This window comes from Cyprinus carpio, chromosome A25 (assembly GCF_018340385.1).
Source record: "Cyprinus carpio isolate SPL01 chromosome A25, ASM1834038v1, whole genome shotgun sequence".
Lineage (NCBI taxonomy): Eukaryota > Metazoa > Chordata > Actinopteri > Cypriniformes > Cyprinidae > Cyprinus > Cyprinus carpio.
Window position 1 is genome coordinate 3,025,267 of NC_056596.1, and position 19,770 is coordinate 3,045,036.

A 19,770-nucleotide genomic window follows, 5' to 3' on the forward strand; every position below is an offset into this window, starting at 1 on the left:
TAATTGCATATTGTACTTCAGACAGATACATAAAATAATGCATTTTAATATAATTTATTTATTATTATTTTATTTATTTTGTATTTTTTAATAATTTATTTGTAATTGTATTATTTTATTTATTTTAATCAAGCCATATAAATAAATATTAATATTACGTTAAAAAGGAATAAAAAAAATTAATACAAATATATATGAAATATGAAAAATAAAATGCATTTTTTTATGGTTGCATCTAAATAGTAAACCCTTTTGAGTGGAACTTAATAATATAAATATACTGATGTGTAAATTTTTGTATAAATATTGTATAATAATATTATTATTCCAGTATCCAAAGAGATATATATATATATATACAGTATGTATATATATATATATATATGTATATATATATATATATATATATATATATATTATTATTCCAGTATCCAAATATATATATATATATATATTGTATCGGTGGTTATGACTCTCTCAAAGTATCAGCAAAGTGAGTAATTCTCTCAGGAGACACCGGAAACGGCTCACGACTGTCTGTCTGCTCTCAGTTACAATGACTCCGTCCGGACAGATCACCACATCAGGCACGCTGACCTTTGACCGAACGGCTTCAGGAGAGACGACGGCCATCATCTCCGACAGCCCTGCGCCCGCTGACGTCTTCACCAACACAACCGGTGGGTGGTGTCTTCACACATACTACAGCCGAAGGGTGTTTAGAACGGCCAAAACCACATACTTGCAATGCTAGCATTTTGGAAGTATGTAGTATGGGTTTTGTGCACAGTATGCAGACTTTCTATTTCGTATTTGCCAAAATGTGCAGTGCAAAACAGAGCACACTGTGAGGAATACTGTATCCCACAATGCAATGCACTTGGGTTGACCTTCCATTTCCAGTATGGTAAAAGTTTTCTTTTTTTCTTCCAAAGTTGAGGCATTATTACTCATAAGTATGCAAAATAAGTGTATGGATGCCACTTGTATGCTGGATGAGTAAGAACAGCCAATCAGATTAAAGCTCTGCCAGAGTGCTTGCGTGTTTTGTGTGCAATTAGCATCAGAGGGTCACTGACTGGTCTGTCGGCGGTCTGTGATCGTGCCATCTGAGGCTGAGACTCTCTCCCCATCTGAAGCCCAGGATTGGCCTCTTTCTGGCTCTTTTTTGGCTGGAAACAAAAGGGATGTTATTTTTAGGCCCCTTTTGTGCGAGACGGAGGCTGTTTTGAGACTCTGATAATGAGTTGTTCTGCGTTTTTGTAACCTTGTCCAGTCGGGGTGACTTCTGTTGAATGGCACATTTGTGGGACAGAGAGGGTACATCGGGTCCGTCCTGTTATGGGTCACGCTTGGACCGTCCAAACCCATCCTGTGAGCAAATGTCGGGAGACTTCATAACACCTCTAAACCAATGATTTGTTAATTTCATCAGAGTGTTTTTAGAAATGACATTATCTGCTGAATTAATGAAGCACTGCTGAAGCTAATGCATTAACCTTTGAGATTAATTAAACGTTTAATGCTGTTAAATTAACTTAATGCTGTTTTAGCACATTTAGCTAATTTGACATTCATTCTGTGCAATGTTATTTTTAAATCCTTAACAGAAAAAAACCCACATACTTATGGCTTAAGCCTAGTCCCAGACTAAAATGTAAACCTGAGCTGTTTCAACTGAAAGAAACTTGCACTGATTGGTCTTAATATACATCAGTGCCCTTGTTTTGTCTCAAGATGCACACCAATAATGTTTTTTCTAAGGCATGTTTTTAAAAATACTTAAATGTTCTAATTGAACTATGGCCTAATACTGGCTTAGTCTAAGCCCTGTCTGTGAAACCAGGCCTTAGTCTTTTAAGTCTAAAAAGATGAACTCAGATAAACTTTCTGTTTTCCTCGCCTTATTGTGAAGGATTTATCAGTACGTTATTTCAACTAAACAAAAACGAATTAAATAAATATTCAGTTCAATTCAATGAAATTATCCAATGAAGTATTTCATATTTTAATTAAAACAATTTTCCTTTCCTGTTGATGTCATCAAGACTGCTTAGGTTTCACAATCAGATCAATTTCTGATGTATAAAGTCTTTTTTTTTTCAATTGAATATTCTGTTTTAGCATTGCATCACCTGCTCAGCAATGGATGCTCTGCAGTGAATGGGTGCCGTCAGAATGAGAGTCCAAACAGTTGATAAAAACATCACAATAACCCACACCACTTCAGTCCATCAGTTAACATCTAATGAAGCAAAAAGCTGCATGTTTGTAAGAAACAAATCCATCATTAAGCTATTTTAATTTTCAACAGTCATTAACTGATGGACTGGAGTGGTGTGTTTTATTGTGATGTTTTTATCATCTGTTTGGACTCTCATTCTGACGGCACCCATTCACATCCATTGGTGAGCAAGTGATGCAATGCTACATTTCTCCAAATCTGCTCTGATGAAGAAACAAACTCATCTACATCTTAAAAAGCACATTTTCATTTTGGGGTGAACTACTCCTTTAAGTACAAAAGTACAAAACTATTTACAATTAATTATTTTTATTCACTGACAGCCGATAATTCCATACATCGCTTTACAGTATATCCATCTTTCAAAGTCTTTCCATTCTTGTCTCGCTCTCTTTTGAAGAGAACAGAATCATGGTTTGAGTTCAGTCCGAGGGTTTATTTCTGAAGTTGAGCGCAGTGTAGATGTTTCGTTCCAGGGAGCGTGACCTCCAGTTCAAATCGGCTCTGTGTCACTGATCCACCACTGTGCTCTGAGTCTCAGGAAATCATCGTTCTCTCCTTCCTTTTATCTCTGTCAGGTTGTGTGTGTCTGAAATGCTTCAGCACTTCTCTTTTAAAGCATCCTGGCCTCGACTCGCTTGGACTGATTCAAGAAAATAACCAGACAAAAAGTGTGTCCACAGCCCTGGATTGTAATATAACAGAAAAAATTCATTTCTGCCACAGGATAATGGGTGCATATTCTCATATCTACAAAGTACTGATGAAGTGGTTAATGCACATGCTCAGACACATTGAGATGTGGTGCTCATGTGGCCACCGTGAGTTCAAATCCACCTTTCGGGAGTCTTTAAGTCAAGGAAAATTAAAATGATTTCATTAGTGCTGTCAAACGTTTAATCGTGATTAATCGCATCTAAAATAAAAGTTTTTGTTTAGATAATATATATATATATATATATATATATATATATATATATATATATGTGTGTGTGGTGTGTGTGTGTGTGTGTGTGCTATGTATATTTATTATGTTTAAATAAATACACACACATGCATGTATATATTTCAGAAAAATTTTATGTTTACATATTAATATATGTTTATATATTATATATATTCAAAATATGTACTGTATGTGTGAGTATTTATATATACATAATAAATATACACAGAACACACACATATATTATGCAAACAGAAACCTTTATTTTGGATTTAATTGTTTGACAGCACTATTTTTCATATGTTTTCTTACATACAAGCTATTTTTCAATTTCATTTCAGTTAATTTTTGTTTAGAAGTTTTTTTTTATAGAAATGTCTATATAGTTTTTATTTGTATTTCAGTTTTTGTTATTTTAGTACAGCAATTTAAACTAAATTAAAATGGGAAATTTCATTTTAAATTTAATATTTTAGGAACTAGCTAAAATAAAAATGTTGATTATATTTAATTTTATTTTAAAGTTGCAACATTCATTTTTATTTCAGTTTTTATTTTAGTACATCAAGTTAAACTAAACTTAAATTTTTTTAATTTAATATTTTAGCTACTAGCTAAAATATTTTTTTATTCTATTTCATTTCATGTTTAATTCATTTCTTTTATACAACTGATCAAGTTAAACTAAATCTTTATTTTTTATTTAATATTTTAGCAACTAGCAAGTTCAACTCAATTTTTATTTATTTTTTACTTTTTAAAAGTTTTTATATTCTGTTTCATTTCAAGTTTACTTTTTATATATTTTTTTAGTTACCTATAATAACCCTGTAGTGCAGTCTCTATAAAATTAATATATATAATAGATTTTTATAACTGTAATCCTTTTCACAGATGATTGGGAAACACATGGAAATTAACTGTTAGATGTTTTATTTTTTAATTTTGTTTTAGTTTATTCTAACTAGTAAACTAAAAAATCTAGTTTATTTTTTTTTCATGTTTATTTTATTTCTTTTTTTTAGTTACCTATAATAACCATGTAGAGCAGTCTCTATAAAGTTCATATATGTATATGTTTATATATATATATATATATATATATATGTTATAGATTTTTATAAGTGTAATCCTTTTCACAGATGATTGGGAAAAACATGTAAATTAACTGGTAAAATCTGGGCAGTTTGGCCCTCTTCTATTCATTATATCACTGTCCCTATTAATAAAAGTGACAAAAAATCAAAAGCTACAATTTACATTCTCTCTCATAACCTCTTTATTCTTTTTAAATCCCCTAGTATGAATACCCAGGTATTTTTTTTTAATCAGAAATAAGCCATGTTTGAGTTAGCAGGTGTGTTTTTATTTCGGAAATAAGGGGATAAAGTGCATTAACTGATATCAGGACATGTGAGATCTGTTGAATCATGGGAGATGTTTGAGCTAAAACAGACTGATGTTTGACTGTACAATCAGAGACTCAGATACTGTATTGTGAGATACGTTTACATATGTTTCATCCTGTAGACAAAAGAAACACAAATGAGATCAGCTGTTTCTTCCAGACGGCATTGAGATTCAATGGAGAGCAAGTGAAGTCAACATACAATTGTGTTCGTCTGGGTCGAGTCCGAGCTGAGAGTGTCCTTTCCTGTCTGTCCGGCCCACATTTCTGAACCATTCGGTCTTATTTTAGACCAAAAAGCTTTTAGAATGAAATGTGGGTCAGGGTTAATGGAAGATCAGATGAGGACGGACTGTAAATGTACTCGTCAAAGTCGTACCTGTTAGAACGCCGGTTCACCTCTACAAAATCACGTCCCAGAGGAACATTAACTCGCTCAGAGGTCTTTCATCACTCAGGAGACGTAGGTTAGGCTTCATCTTGAATGTGTGTTTCTCCTCCTCAGTGTTGGCCACCCTTCCTGCGCTGGCGGTGGTCCCTCAGCAGGCCGTGGTGCAGTCTAAACCCTCTCCGGCAGGGCCGCTCATGAACGGGCTGGAGATGGCCGAGCAGCGGACGTGGCTTTACCTGGAAGAGATGGCCAACACGCTGCTCAACAACGTCCAGCAACTCAAAGTGCTCATCGCACAGGCCAAACAAGCCAGTCAGAGCGCCATCAGCGTCAGGAAAGAGGTGACACAGACACTGAAGTCTTTATACAAATACAAAACAGGTCAGTGTTAAAGACCCCTGTGCTGAAAATCAAGTTGTTTATCTGGTGTTTTTAATATGCTTAAAGACAAAACAATTAAAAATGAATTCAATTTTGTCACCATCCATTATGTAGCCTTTGCTACTTCAGTGAACCACGTGAAAGTGAAGGAATTAGTGGAGCTGGTGTGAGTGAGTGAGTGAGTGGAGGCGGGGACTAATTTGCATATTCATAAAGCCACATATAAACCAATCGCCAAGTCGCTGGGGTATATTTGTAGCAATAGCCAAAAATACATTGTGTGGGTCAAAATTATGCCAAAAATCATTAGGATATTAAGTAAAGATCATGTTCCATGAAGACATTTAGTAAATTTCCTACTGTAAATATATTAAAACTTATTTTTTGAATTAGTAATATGCATTGCTAAGAATTCATTTGAACAACTTTAAAGATGATTTTCTCAATATTTAGATATTTTGCGCCCTCAGATTCCAGATTTTCAAATAGTTGCATCTCAGCCAAATATTGTCCGATCCTAATAAACCATACATCAATGGAGAGATTATTTATTCAGCTTTCAGATGAGGTATAAATCTCAATTTCGAAAAATTGACACTTAAGACTGGTTTTGTGCTCCAGGGTCACATATGAGGTAGGGGGTGTGTAGTCATATTTAAGCCATTTTAAGGCATTAAGAAATTATTTTTACCGAAAAAAATTAAATGTCAATTTGATTATCAGAGTTGAGTTTTAATGGATAAAATAGTGACTGCTCATGAAAGAAAAGAGTTTAACAAACTCAAAACTTCCCTACACTAAAAAGAGCATTTATAAAAACTAAACTGCAAAAACTGTCTATTTCTGATTTCGTGGCATAACCATGAATGCATATGCAAATTGTTTGGGTGTTTAGATATACACACGCAGTAGCAAAAGGGCCACAAAAGTGTGAAAAATGATCCGAAGAACTAAATTATGACTGTTTTTGGTCTAAGCAGCTTTTACAGACAGTAAGTTAATGCACTAATATTATGTTTAACATAAAAAAGTATTTTAAGTCAAAGGATATTAAATAAAAATTCACCAAATAAACTTTCTAAATACATTTTCCCGTTCTTATTATGGACGATTCATCACTAGATGTTAGTTTTGTATTTGTTCAATAAAATATTACAACTTTGAAACAACTTTCCTTCCTGCTGATGTCATCAAGGCCACTCAAGTGTTAACCAATCGGTGTTGGCGATGTTTCAGTATATGGAGTCGTCCGCCATACCTGAATGCAAAAAGCTAAATAATGACTTGTTTGGGGTCTGAGAAAGCTTTACAGACATTATAAGTGGACTAGAGGGGAAACGTTTATTTTATGACCCCTATGAGAAGCATCATCTATTCATGTTTTTCTCTCGCAGTCCTTTCAGAGTCAGCTGTCACTCAGTGAAGAACCTGAGGGGAAAATCACTGAAATTATCATTAAGGTAAATCTCTCTCACTCTCTCTGTGTTATCATATCATTGTTTTGTTATCATTAATATAATCTAATCAAGTAATATTAGTTTAACTGTAGCCTTAGCAACAGATATGCAAGTACATTGAATGCTTTCCCACAGTACTGAACATGGCTCTTTAATGGAGCAGAGCTTTGAGTTTTATAATGAGGCTCAAGTGGAGCTCTGCTGATGTAGTTGGCGTTCTTGGATGTGTGTGTCGTGATTGGACCGGACGCTGGTGGTGTAGAAACACTGTCCGTCACACACCAGGACCCGCTGTGTTTGGCAGGTGCTTGTTTTGAGGTTTGTTCGGGTTCGGGTGTGGCGGAGAGTGTGTGAATCTGGAGTTTAAAAGAGTGTGGGGCTGAAAAGCGAGAGGGCTGATAAAAAAAAGATGGTCAACAGATAAAGGAGTCTTTGCTTGTTTAAAATGCTAGTCTGTGTTGAGGCAAAAATTAACATTCTGGCATTATTTACTTAGTTGCGTACTGTTTAAAGCTGTATCATTCTTTCTTAGCTTGAAAACAAAACGGTTATTTTGTAAAATATCCAGGCTGATCTCGACTCACTTTGATGGAGATATGTGCTTTGATATTTATAATGTTTTGACTGATATTCGTAATGTTTTTGACAACATTATTTTTTACATATTCGTGACCCTGGAGTACAAAAGCAGTGTTAAGTCTCTGGGGTATATTTGTAGCAATAGCCAAAAATACATTGTATGGGACAAAATTATAGATTTTTCTTTTATTCCAAAAATCATTAGGATATTAAGTAAAGATCATGTTCCATGAAGATATTTTGTAAATGTCCTACTGTAAATGTATCAAAACTTAATTTTTGATCAGTAATATGCATTGCTAAGAATTCATTTTGACAACTTTAAAGGTGATTTTCTCAATATTTAGATTTTTTTGCACCCTCAGATTCCAGATTTTCAAATAGTTGTATCTCGAGCAAATATTGTCTTCCTAACAAACCATACATCAATGGAGAGATTATTTATTCAGCTTTCAGATGATGTTTACATCTCAATTTCGAAAAACTGACACTTAAGACTGGTTTTGTGGTTCAGGGTCACATATAGTTCTTCCAACATTTAAGGTCAAAATATTATTCGTTAATATTAAAGGTGTAGTAAGCGATTTCTGAAAATCACCAGAACACACCCCTAACCAAAAGGATCACACCCCTATCTTTATAGCCCCGCCCCCAACTTCATGAACATGCTATTCAACAAAGGGAACTCCCCCATCATATGTGGACACGCCCCTTACTGGTGATTGGATTCTCAGAAAAGTATTATTTTATTAATATTTTTATTGTTTATTTACACAACAATATTAATAATATTACATAATAAAATAATACATTACCAGTCAAGAGATTTTTTTTTTTTTTTTTGAAAAAAGTTTTTTTTTTGTCATTTTTAGAGGTTGACTGTTTTTGTTTTGTTTTCAAAAGAAGACAAATATCAGAACTGGATTCAGAATGCTTTTTAAATTCCAATTTTTATCTGAATGCAAGGAAGCAGAATTTAAACAACCTGAAATTCAAAGAAGTTCATGACTTATTTTTTACTTTGGATGTTGACCTTTTTTTTGTTTGAATGATGAATTTGTTTTATTTATTTATTTCAATTGAAGCCGCAAAGTTTGAAAATTCATAGGACAGAGAAAAAGATTAAAATTTAGAAAATCAAGTTGAATTCCATATAACTTATTTTTTTTTAAAAGCTGAAATTGCCTCAACTTATTTTGATGAGTTGATGTACATGACGTACTGATGATATCATTTTTTACAGTGTAGATAGAGAGATTAACTGTTCTCTTAATAGTATTAATAGTAGCATGTTCTCTCCTGTGTTTCCAGCACACGTGTGTGAACTGCGGTCGAGAGGCGTCCAGTGAGTGTACAGGCTGCCATAAAGTCCATTACTGCTCGGGCTTCTGTCAGCGGAGGGTAAGTCCAACCCCAGCATTCACCATCATTTCAAAGCGGATAGAGCCTCTTTATTTTTGGATTCGTCTTTCTGCAGGACTGGAAGGAACATCAGCTGAGCTGCTGTCCGGCGGGATCGACCGTCAGCATTCAGGAGGACACTCAGATGGTCGGCGTGGAGGTGGAGAAAGGGAAAGCCTAGCGTCCTCACTGCAGGACCGTGATGTATGAAGTTTAGATGGGTGATCGCTTCCGCTCATGTGTTTTAGTTTAGCTCTTAAGCCTCATAGTAACAGCTCCTTACACACTGGGAGATATAAAGCTCATAATTTCCATAAAAATAAGACATAAAATTACCAGTTTGTAAGCTCTTAAATGGAGGTGGAGGGGGGGGGGTCTCTGTGTTGTAGCTCTCAAATCTATGAAAACTTGTTTCCGCCATGGGAAATAAAATAAAACAGAGAATTGTGACTTTTTATCTCACAATTCTGAGGAAAAATTCAGAGCTGTGAGATATAAACTTGCTATTGTGAGAAAAAAAATTAGCTTTCCTATTTTTAATTCCATGGCGGAAAAAACAAAAACAAATTGTGAGATGGAAAATCTGAATTGTGAGAGAAAAGGTCAAAATTCTGAAAACTGCAATTGTGACTTTTATTCACATATATCTATTTTTTTTTCTTGAAATTATGGGTTTATATGTAATTAATAAAAAATGTAATTGCGACTTCTAATCTCACTATTTCTGACTTTTTTCTTGCAATTAATAAAAAATGTAATTGCGACTTCTAATCTCAAGAAAAAGTCAGAAATGTGAGATTAAAAGTCACAATTTACGTACTTTTTGAATTTTTAATTTCATGGCTGAAAAAAAAAAAAAACTGAATTGAGAGATGCGAAGTCAGAATGTGAGATTACATGGTTGAAAAAAAAAACGGAATTGAGAGAAAAAAGTCAGAATACAGAGTTTATGTCTAATAATTCTGACTTTTTTCTTTCTGAAATCTGAGATAAAAGTCACAATTACTTTTTTTTAAACCCATTGTGGAAACAAGCTTCCATACAATCTCATTCATGCATACTGTTTTGTTACATTTCTACATTTAAATGTGATGTTTTGTGCATATATTATAAATTGAAAGCAGAATGGAAATTTTCTTATGATACTTTCATTGTGTTTTTTGAGCTAGTCACACTAGTTTCATTGTATGTCAGAGAGCAGCTCAAAACATTATTTTGTGTCCTACAGGAGAAAGTCAGTCAAACAGATTTAAGCTGAAACACCATGAAGTTGAGTAAATGATGACAGAAGGGTTTTTTTAAAGTTTTCTATTGTGATGTAACCAGATAATCCCAGTAAAAGTAATAATTTAGCTTCTGTGGTAATGGACAAATGCTGTCAGCAGAGCTTAACCTGTATTGAAGCCGGAACATTCAGTCCTGAAAGAAGGGTCTCTGTGCTTCAGGGAAAGATTCTCCAGGGTTGTCTTGTCAAATCTTTTTCACTCACTCTCTCTCAGTCTTTCTTTCTATCTGTCTCACATCATTATTATGGTGTCTCAATTAAGGATAGATCTTGTTATATTTCTCTCTAAAAAATACATGGTAACCCAAAACTCCACCCGGCTCGTGGAGAATAATGTCTGTCTAGGACACAAACTGAGCCAATAAGACTTTAAGAGACGGTACTTCGTCTTTTTGGAAGGTCTTTTTTAAAATAACAATAATCTGGAATACAGAAGCATCATTGACTTACCTCCTAGTTAATTTTACGTTTATCTGATTGGAGATTTACGAAAAATAAACTGAACCATTTAATTGGAATTTTTAGTCAAAGAAAACATAAGATATATCCTCATTATTTGTTTGGAGGGTGTTACGGAAAACGAGCGTTTGTCACAGCACTGACTACGCTGTATGATGTAGGAGCGTTAATAGCTGTAGTGACAGTTTAGCATGAGATTTGCGTATTAGAATTTGTGTTAGGATCTGAAAAATCTAATATGTGTACAGACAGCATTTGAGATCTGAAAAAAATCTGATTTGAAATGACTGACTGTAAGAGGGAAGTAAACCGTTTTTTTGTGCAAAACACAATGCGATAGCTAACCTCAGCTCATGTTTTGTGTATTGTAAAATAAAGGGGTGTATTCTCTCAAAGTGTTTCCTGTCAGAGACCGAAGATCTTGACACAATTTACACTAAAAAGCTTTTTAGGTTTTTTTTCCCCCTGACATTTCTATGTTTAGTAATGATGTACAGGCGTGACGCTTGACATATTACAAGCCAGGGGCTTCTGATGCTAATGGAGAAGATGCATGCTGCTTTTTTATGAAAGGGTGATTATAGTTTGCTTAAGTTTATTTCTGGAATACACACTGTGGCAGTGACCCTGGAGTGGAATGTTATAGAGGTGAGGGATGAGCCATTTATTCTTCAAGGGAAGGGGAGCGTAATTGAACCTTTTCATAGAATAAACTTCAGTCATTTTAGAACAGCGTGTTAGAATCTCACATATCATAGGGAGGATTGTGGGTGGTGGTGCTCGTGTATGAGCGGAGCCAGTGAGGAAGCCATTCCACCTAAAATCTCCACCTTAGGAAAACTGCTCGAACAAACTTTGTCCGGCAAACATTACAAAATCAAGAAAGCATGAAGTATAATTCATAACAACAGCATGGAACCACCCAGGAACTCCTCCGCGAAACTGCATTGCAATACACACACAAACACTTAGAACACGATTAACTAGTTTCTGACTATTTTTCCTTTGGTGTTTGCCTTTTTTTTGTTTTGAATGATGAATTTGTTTTATTTATTTATTTCAATTTGAAGCCGCAAAAGTTTGAAAAATTCCATAGGACCCCAGAGAAAAAGATTAAAATTTAGAAAATCAAGTTGAATTCCATATAACTTATTTTTTTTTAAAAGCTGAAATTGCTCAACTTATTTTGATGAGTTGATGTACATGACGTACTGATGATATCATTCTTTACAGTGTAGATAGAGAGATTAACTGTTCTCTTAATAGTATTAATAGTAGCATGTTCTCTCCTGTGTTTTCCAGCACACGGTGTGTGAACTGCGGTGCGGTCGAGAGGCGTCCAGTGAGTGTACAGGCTGCCATAAAGTCCATTACTGCTCGGGGGGCTTCTTACTGCTCGGGCGTCTGTCAGCGGAGGGTAAGTCCAACCCCAGCATTCACCATCATTTCAAAGCGGATAGAGCCTCTTTATTTTTGTGTTGGTCTTTATGGAGGATTGGATGGGATGTTGGCGTGCTTGGGTCGAGGGTTAGAATTTCAGCATTCAGTAGGATGGTCGGCGTGGAGGTGGAGAAAGGGAAAGCCTAGCGTCCTCACTGCAGGACCGTGATGTATGACATTTAGATGGGTGACGCTTCCGCTCATGTGTTTTAGTTTAGCTCTTAAGCCTCATAGTAACAGCTCCTTACACACTGGGAGATATAAGTGTTTTAGTTTAGCCATAAAAATAAGACATAAAATAAAACATTACCAGTTTGGTAAGCTCTTAATGGAGTGGAGTCTGGGGGGGGGGGGCTCTGTGTTGTAGCTCTCAAAATCTATGAAAAACTTGTTTTCCCTACCCATGGGAATAAAATAAAATAAAACAGGGAATTGTGACTTTTTATCTCACGATTCTGAGGAAAAATTCAGAGCTGTGAGATATAAACTTGCTATTGTGAGAAAAAAAATCAAAACAAAAGTCACAATTAGCTTTCCTATTTTTAATTCCATGGCGGAAAAAACAAAAACAAATTGTGAGATGGAAAATCTGAATTGTGAGAGAAAAGGTCAAAATTCTGAAAACTGCAATTCTGACTTTTTTTCACATATATCTATTTTTTTTCTTGAAATTATGGGTTTTATATGTAGTTAATAAAAAATGTAATTGCGACTTCTAATCTCACTATTTCTGACTTTTTTCTTGCAATTCTGAGAAAAATCAGAAATGTGAGATAAATTCAAGAAAAAAGTCAGAAATGTGAGATTAAAAGTCACAATTACGTTTTTAATTTTTAATTTCATGGCTGAAAAAAAAAACTGAATTGAGAGATGCGAAGTCAGAATTGTGAGAAAAAAGTCAGAATTCAGAGTTTATATCTAATAATTCTGACTTTTTTTCTCTGAATTGCAAGTTTCTAAAAAAAAAAAAAAAAAAAAAAAAAAAAGAGTCTGAATCTGAGATAAAAAGTCACAATTACTTTTTTTTAACCCATGGTGGAAACAAGCTTCCATACAAATCTCATTCATGCATACTGTTTTGTTACATTTCTACATTTAAATGTGATGTTTTGTGCATATATTATAAATTGAAAGCAGAATGGAAATTTTCTTATGATACTTTCATTGTGTTTTTTGAGCTAGTTACACTAGTTTCATTGTATGTCAGAGAGCAGCTCAAAACAGAAAGTCAGTCAAACAGATTTAAGCTGAAACACCATGAAGTTGAGTAAATGATGACAGAAGGGTTTTTTTAGGTGAATTATTCCTTTAATTGGACAATAATATCATTTCAGAAACAAATTCTAATGAAGGATTGCATTGTACATTATTATACATTTATAGTGTTTTCAAAACAAAAATAAACGGGAAAATCAAAGTTTTTTCATGCCTCTTTATTCAATGGATTTTGGATTTGATGCCACACACATGTAAAGTGCATTATCATGATAACCATTTATTATGGATATGACACATTTAGAGATTAAGATTAAGAGATCCAGACTTAAAGATACACGAACACGAAAGAAACCTCACCAGATTTAACAATCAAAACTCCCTGATGTTAACCTAAACAAGTCATATTGCACATTAGTTGCAGAATTTTCTCATGTTTAGTGTTGTTATTTAATCGACGTCATAAAGCTGCTAAACTATTTTTGAAGCACTTTTTGATGAATGTTTCAATTTTTTTTTTTTTTTTTTAATTTGGTTAGTTTGTTGTATTGTAGTATTGTAAGTTTAAAGTTTTTGATTGTGTTATTTTGAACTGAAAGTGTTCAGACACTTAATACTTGTGCAGTTTCTTTAGAGGTTTCTAGCTCAATTTCGGAGGATATCTGAATAGAATACACAGCCTCAACTTTAGATTTCCCATGAGCACCCTTGGCTGATAGTTTGCCGCAGGATGGTGTTTTTATTACCTTTTGTAATTTAGTGTCCAAATGTGAATCGATACACAGGGATAGAAGATTGTTGGGGGAATTATGGGAAGGGCGCTCAAGCCAAAAAGCCGGTCAGTGGCTCTAGAATCATCTAAAGAGACACATCTGAACCAAACAGCAGTGGTTTTCCATTACGCAAGTCAGTGAAGCAACAGATACTACTGCTGTTTGAAAGCTGATACTGTATAAGAGTGTTTGTACATATTCTTCAAGGAAATGTCTGAAAAGATTTTGGGCAAGGTTCTTTCAAAGTTATGAACAAACATTATTCCAGCAATGCTGAACGTTTGTTCAAAGTTGTCACGTCTTTAAAGGAATAGTTCACTTCCAGATTAAACATTTCCTGATGATTCACACACCACCATGTCATCCGAGATGTTCATGTCTTTTTCTTAAAGCGCGCGGTTAGCTCTTCGTCTGTGTACTCCTCTTCAAAAAGGTAGGGTAGGAAAAATCGTATTTTCTCTTCCAACTTCAAAATTGTCAGACATCGTTGTTTTACCTTTTTTGTAAAGGGCGTTTGACTTTTCTCACTGGGTTTGTGGTTAAAAAGTCCATACATTTTAATTTTTTTAGAAAATGACCGATCGTTTCTCTAGATAAGACCGTTATTCCTCGGCTGGGATTGTGAAGAGCCCTTTGAAGCTGCACTGAAACTGCAATTTGGACCTTCAACCCATTGATCCCCACTAAAGTCCATTATATGGAGAAAAATCCTGGAATGTTCTTAATTTCTTTGGCACTGAAGACAGAAAGACATGAACACTGGTGAGTAAATTGGAAGTGAACTAATTCTTTAATAAGGTTGTTGAAACATTAGCACAAAAACATTTACAGTATACAAGATTTTTCAATAATATTTTAGTTGAATGTTGTTTAAATTGTAATATATATATATATATATATTTATATATATATATATATATATATATATATATATATATATATATATATATTATTATAGGGTACAGACCAAAAGTTTGGAAACATTACTATTTTTTTTATGTTTTTTGAAAACTGCCATTCAAAAGTTTGGATGTTTTTTTTATTTGATCAAAAATACAGAAAAAAAAAAAACAGTAATATTGTGAAATATTATTACAACTTAAAATAATAGTTTCTATTTGAATATACTTTAAAAAATATTTATTCCTGTGATGCAAAGCTGAATTTTCAGCATCATTACTCCAGCCTTCAGTGTCACATGTAACATCCAGTCTATCACATGATCATTTAGAAATCATTCTAATATTCTGATTTATTATGAGTGTTGGAAACAGTTCTGCTGTCTAATATATTTGATGATAAAAGGTTAAAAAGAACTGCATTTATTTCAAAAAAAAAAAAAAAAATTCTAATAATATATATACTAATAATATATTTTCTTTACTATCACTTTTTATCAATTTTAACACATCCTTGCTGAATAAAAGTATTGATTTTATTTAATTTTTGAAAAAAAAAAGAGAAAAAGAAAAAAAAAATTACTGACCAGTAGTGTATATTGTTATTACAAAATATATTTATATTTTAAAAAACATAGCTTTTTTTTTTTTTTTTTATTCATGTTTTTTTTTTTTTTTTTTTTTTTTTTTTTTTTTTTTTTTTTTTTTTGTTTTTTTTTTTTTTTTTTTTTTTTTTTTTTTTTTTTTTTTTTTTTTTTTTTTTTTTTTTTTTTTTTTTTTTTTTTTTTTTTTTTTTTTTTTTTTTTTTTTTTTTTTTTTTTTTTTTTTTTTTTTTTTTTTTTTTTTTTTTTTTTTTTTAACTTTTTATTCATCAAAGTATCCTAAAAAAGTATCACATGGTTCTGAAAAAATATTAAGCAGCAGAACTTTGATAATGAATCATCATATTAGAATGATTTCTAAAGGATCATGTGATAATGATCCTAAAAATTCAGCTTTGCATCACAGAAATAAATGATAATTTAAAAGTATAATTCATTAAAAACAATTATTTTAAATTGTAATAATATATCACAATATTACATTTTTTTCTGTATTTTTGATCAAATAATTGCAGGCTTGATGAGCAGAAGAAACTTCTTTCAAAAACATTAAAAATAGTAATGTTTCCAAACTTTTGGTCTGTACTGTATATATATATATATATATATATATATATATATCTATATATATATATATATATATATATATATATATATATATATATATATTAGAATTAGAAATTCAGAACTTAACTGGAACATGTTTTGTTAGCTGGGAATATTTCTGAAGTTTGAGGCCTGATTTATAAAACAAAAAGGGCTGCTGTCGCCTAAAAGTTTTCTATTGTGATGTAACCAGATAATCCCAGTAAAAGTAATAATTTAGCTTCTGTGGTAATGGACAAATGCTGTCAGCAGAGCTTAACCTGTATTGAAGCCGGAACATTCAGTGCTGAAGGAAGGGTCTCCGTGCTTCAGGGAAAGATTCTCCAGGGTTGTCTTGTCAAATCTTTTTCACTCTCTCTCTCTCAGTCTTTCTTTCTATCTGTCTCACATCATTTCTTGATATGTGTTCTCATATTAAGGTCAGATCTGTTATATTTCTCTCTTAAAAACCTGGTAACCAAAACTTCCCTCGTGAGAATTAATGTCTGTCTAGGACAAACTGAGCAATAAAGACTTAAGAGGAGTTACTTCGTCTTTGAAGGTCTTTAAAATCACATAATCTGGACCAGAAGCATCATTTACTTACCCTTATGTTAATTTTTACAGTTTATTGCTTGAGATTCCGAATAAACTGACATTAATTGTAATTTTAGTCAAAAATAAGATTATCCTCATTATTCTTGTTTTAGTGTGTTACGGAAAAAGCGTAGTCACAGCGTGACTTACGCTGTATGATTAGAGCGTAGCATGAGTAGCATGAGTATTTGTGTTATTTATGTTGTGTATGAATCTGAAAAATCTAATATGTGTAAGACGCATTTGAGACTGAAAAAAATCTGATTTGAAATGACATGAAGATGAGTAAACGTTTTTTGTGCAAACACAATCGATAGCCTACTCACTCATGTTTATTGTATTGTAAATAAACGGGTGTATTCTCTAAAAGTGTTTCCTGTCAGAACCTGAGATCTGACATTTACACTAAAAGCTTTTAGTTTTTTCCCCCTGACATTTCTATGTTAGTAATGAGGGCTGTATTAGGGGTTCTGATGCTAATGGAGAAGATGCTGCTGCTTTTTTATGAAAGGTGATTATGGTTTGTTAAGTTTATTTCTGGAAACCTGTGGCAGTGACCCTGGAGTGGAACTTATAAGAGGAAGGCCATTTATTCTTCAAGGAAAGAGGTAATTGAACCTTTTCATAGAATAAACTTCAGTCATTTTGAAAGCGTTTAGAATCTCAATCTCATGGAGGATTGTGGGTGGTGCTCGTTTGAGCTGAGCCAGTAAGCATTCACCTAAAATCCCCTAGAAACACGAACAACCGCTCAGAACACCTCAGTAACCACATAGATAATGTCCGGCAAACATTCAGAAGACATAAGTAACTTCATAACAACAGCCTGGAAACCACCCAGAACACCCGAGAAACTGCATTGCAATACACACACAAACACTTAGAACACGATTAACTGCACAGAATCATAAAAACACTTAGAACACCTAATTAACTGCAAAGCAACACACACACACACACACACACACACAAACACTTAGAACACGATTAACTGCACAGAATCATAAAAACACTTAGAACACCTAATTAACTGCAAAGCAACACACACACACACACACAAACACTTAGAACACGATTAACTGCACAGAATCATAAAAACACTTAGAACACCTAATTAACTGCAAAGCAACACACACACACACACACACACACACACACACACAAACACTTAGAACACGATTAACTGCACAGAATCATAACACTTAGAACACCTAATTAACTGCAAAGCAACACACACACACACACACACACACACACAAACACTTAGAACACTTAGAACACGATTAACTGCATAGAATCATAAAAATACTCAGAACACATAAGTAACTGCATAGCAACGCCCTGGGAGCTACCCAGAAACTGTACAGCAACACAAAAAAACCACTCTTAATGGCTAATAACTGCATAGCAAGCCCATGCAACCACTCAGAACACGCTATAGCGGTGGCAGAGTTTTGCAAAGGCAAAACATTCACATTTTCCCCAGACAGTCTTGTTTATATTTATGCATTTGGCAGATGCTTTTATCCAAAGCAAATTAGATTGCATTCAAGGCACACATTTATGTTTGACCAGTCCTTGCTTTCTCTGGGAATCAAACCCATGACCTTGGTGTTGCTATTGCCCTGATCACAGTATGAGCTACAGGAACATTTCCTTTTATACTGTTTACACTTGAAACCAAATCTAGATACACTTTATCATAGCTTCTGATATTCTAGTATTGGTTTTTGAAAGTTCCTTTTTCTGAGATTTGTTATTTGTTGATTTCTAATTTATAGGAAATAAAGATTACAGATCGACCTCTTTAATGTTTGAATCGTGTCTCCCAGACAGCAATGATATTAAGATCATATGGAAACCTGAGTTCTCCTGTATCCTTCTCCTATATTTCTCTTGAGAAAAAGTAAGTAATCTCACATTTCTTTTCTAGAGTTTCAAACTGTGCTCCATTTTAACCAATATCTCAAAGTCAAAGATCTCAATATGACCAAAGTCCCATCAAATGATCTGAGCTGCTGTTCATGTTTATTTTACAACTCTATACTCTTACTGTACATCAACTGCTGACTAATTTGTGACTATTTTAATCTCGGAGACAACGTACATGCGTAAATACTCAGCTGAGACCTCCTGAGCTTTGAAGTATCTAGAGGTGAAGAGCTTTGAGTATCTAGAGGTTCTCTGTTGCTCCATATGCATTTAGCCTATGTTGTAGTCATTCTCAGACTGCTTGGTGTCTTTTAGCTGTCTCAGGTGTTGTTTGACAGGTCTCCGTCTTTTTTGCTTGACGAGAGAGTGTGTGGAATGAACCTGGACAGGCTGCCGCTGCCACTGTGGTTTTCTGAGCATAATAAGTTTTGACATGTCTCATTTTAAAAGCATCAGGAAATACATTTGCCCCCGTGGGCTACATAAGGACACACGTCACCATCTCTGTTTGACCTTGATATCACTCTTAGCGTTACTTTTAAGGAAATTACATTTGAATGTTTTTGGAACAAAAAAGATACTTCTTTGTATAAAGAATGAGGGAGGAAACATCAGACAGATGACAGAAGAGGTTGATGAGATTTTATCGAAACGAATACCTGCTTAGTGCTCAGCATGTGAGAAAAACCCTTGTTACGTGAATCTGACAGACTGTAAATAATTAATAGTGATGGAATATTCTGTTTTAATAATGCATGTCCAGATAATTGCGTACTGTCTTGTTTTCTCTATAGGTCATGGGTTCCCGAACTTAAAGAAATAGTTTGCTTGATAATTAAAATTTGCTGAAGATATACTCACCCTCAGGCCATCCAATACGTAGATGAGTTTGTTTCTTCATCAGATTTGGAGAAATGTAGCATTGCATCTCTTGCTCACCAATGGATCCTCTGAAGTGAATGGGTGCCATCAGAATGAGAGTCCAAACAGCTGATAAAAACATTACAATAATCCACAACACACACGTCCATCACTTAACATTTTGTGAAGTGAAAAGTTGTGTTTGTAAGAAACAAATCCATCATCAAGGTGTTTTAACTATCACCTCTGGCACAAATACCAGTGTATAATTCATAATAACATCCATAATCCATAAATCCACCACTGACAAAATC

General features: G+C 33.8%; 1 protein-coding gene across 3 annotated transcripts in view; it reads left to right on the forward strand.

Annotated features, from left to right (window-relative positions):
• Window positions 1-9,420, forward strand: part of LOC109073216 (deformed epidermal autoregulatory factor 1 homolog) — a 16,836-nt gene extending 7,416 nt beyond the window's left edge. The window contains exons 9-13 of one of the 3 annotated variants that reach the window (XR_006153579.1): window positions 552-680; window positions 5,105-5,371; window positions 6,766-6,831; window positions 8,719-8,808; window positions 8,885-8,932. Coding sequence is in view for 2 of the 3 variants with exons in the window: in XM_042715052.1 (XP_042570986.1) it covers window positions 552-680; window positions 5,105-5,331; window positions 6,766-6,831; window positions 8,719-8,808; window positions 8,885-8,989 (617 nt within the window). In the remaining variant the exon portion in view is untranslated. Of the gene's footprint in view, window positions 1-551; window positions 681-5,104; window positions 5,372-6,765; window positions 6,832-8,718; window positions 8,809-8,884 lie in introns of all 3 variants that reach the window. The other 2 variants (XM_042715052.1, XM_042715053.1) reach the window with 2 other exon arrangements.
• Window positions 9,421-19,770: the final 10,350 nt, after the last annotated feature.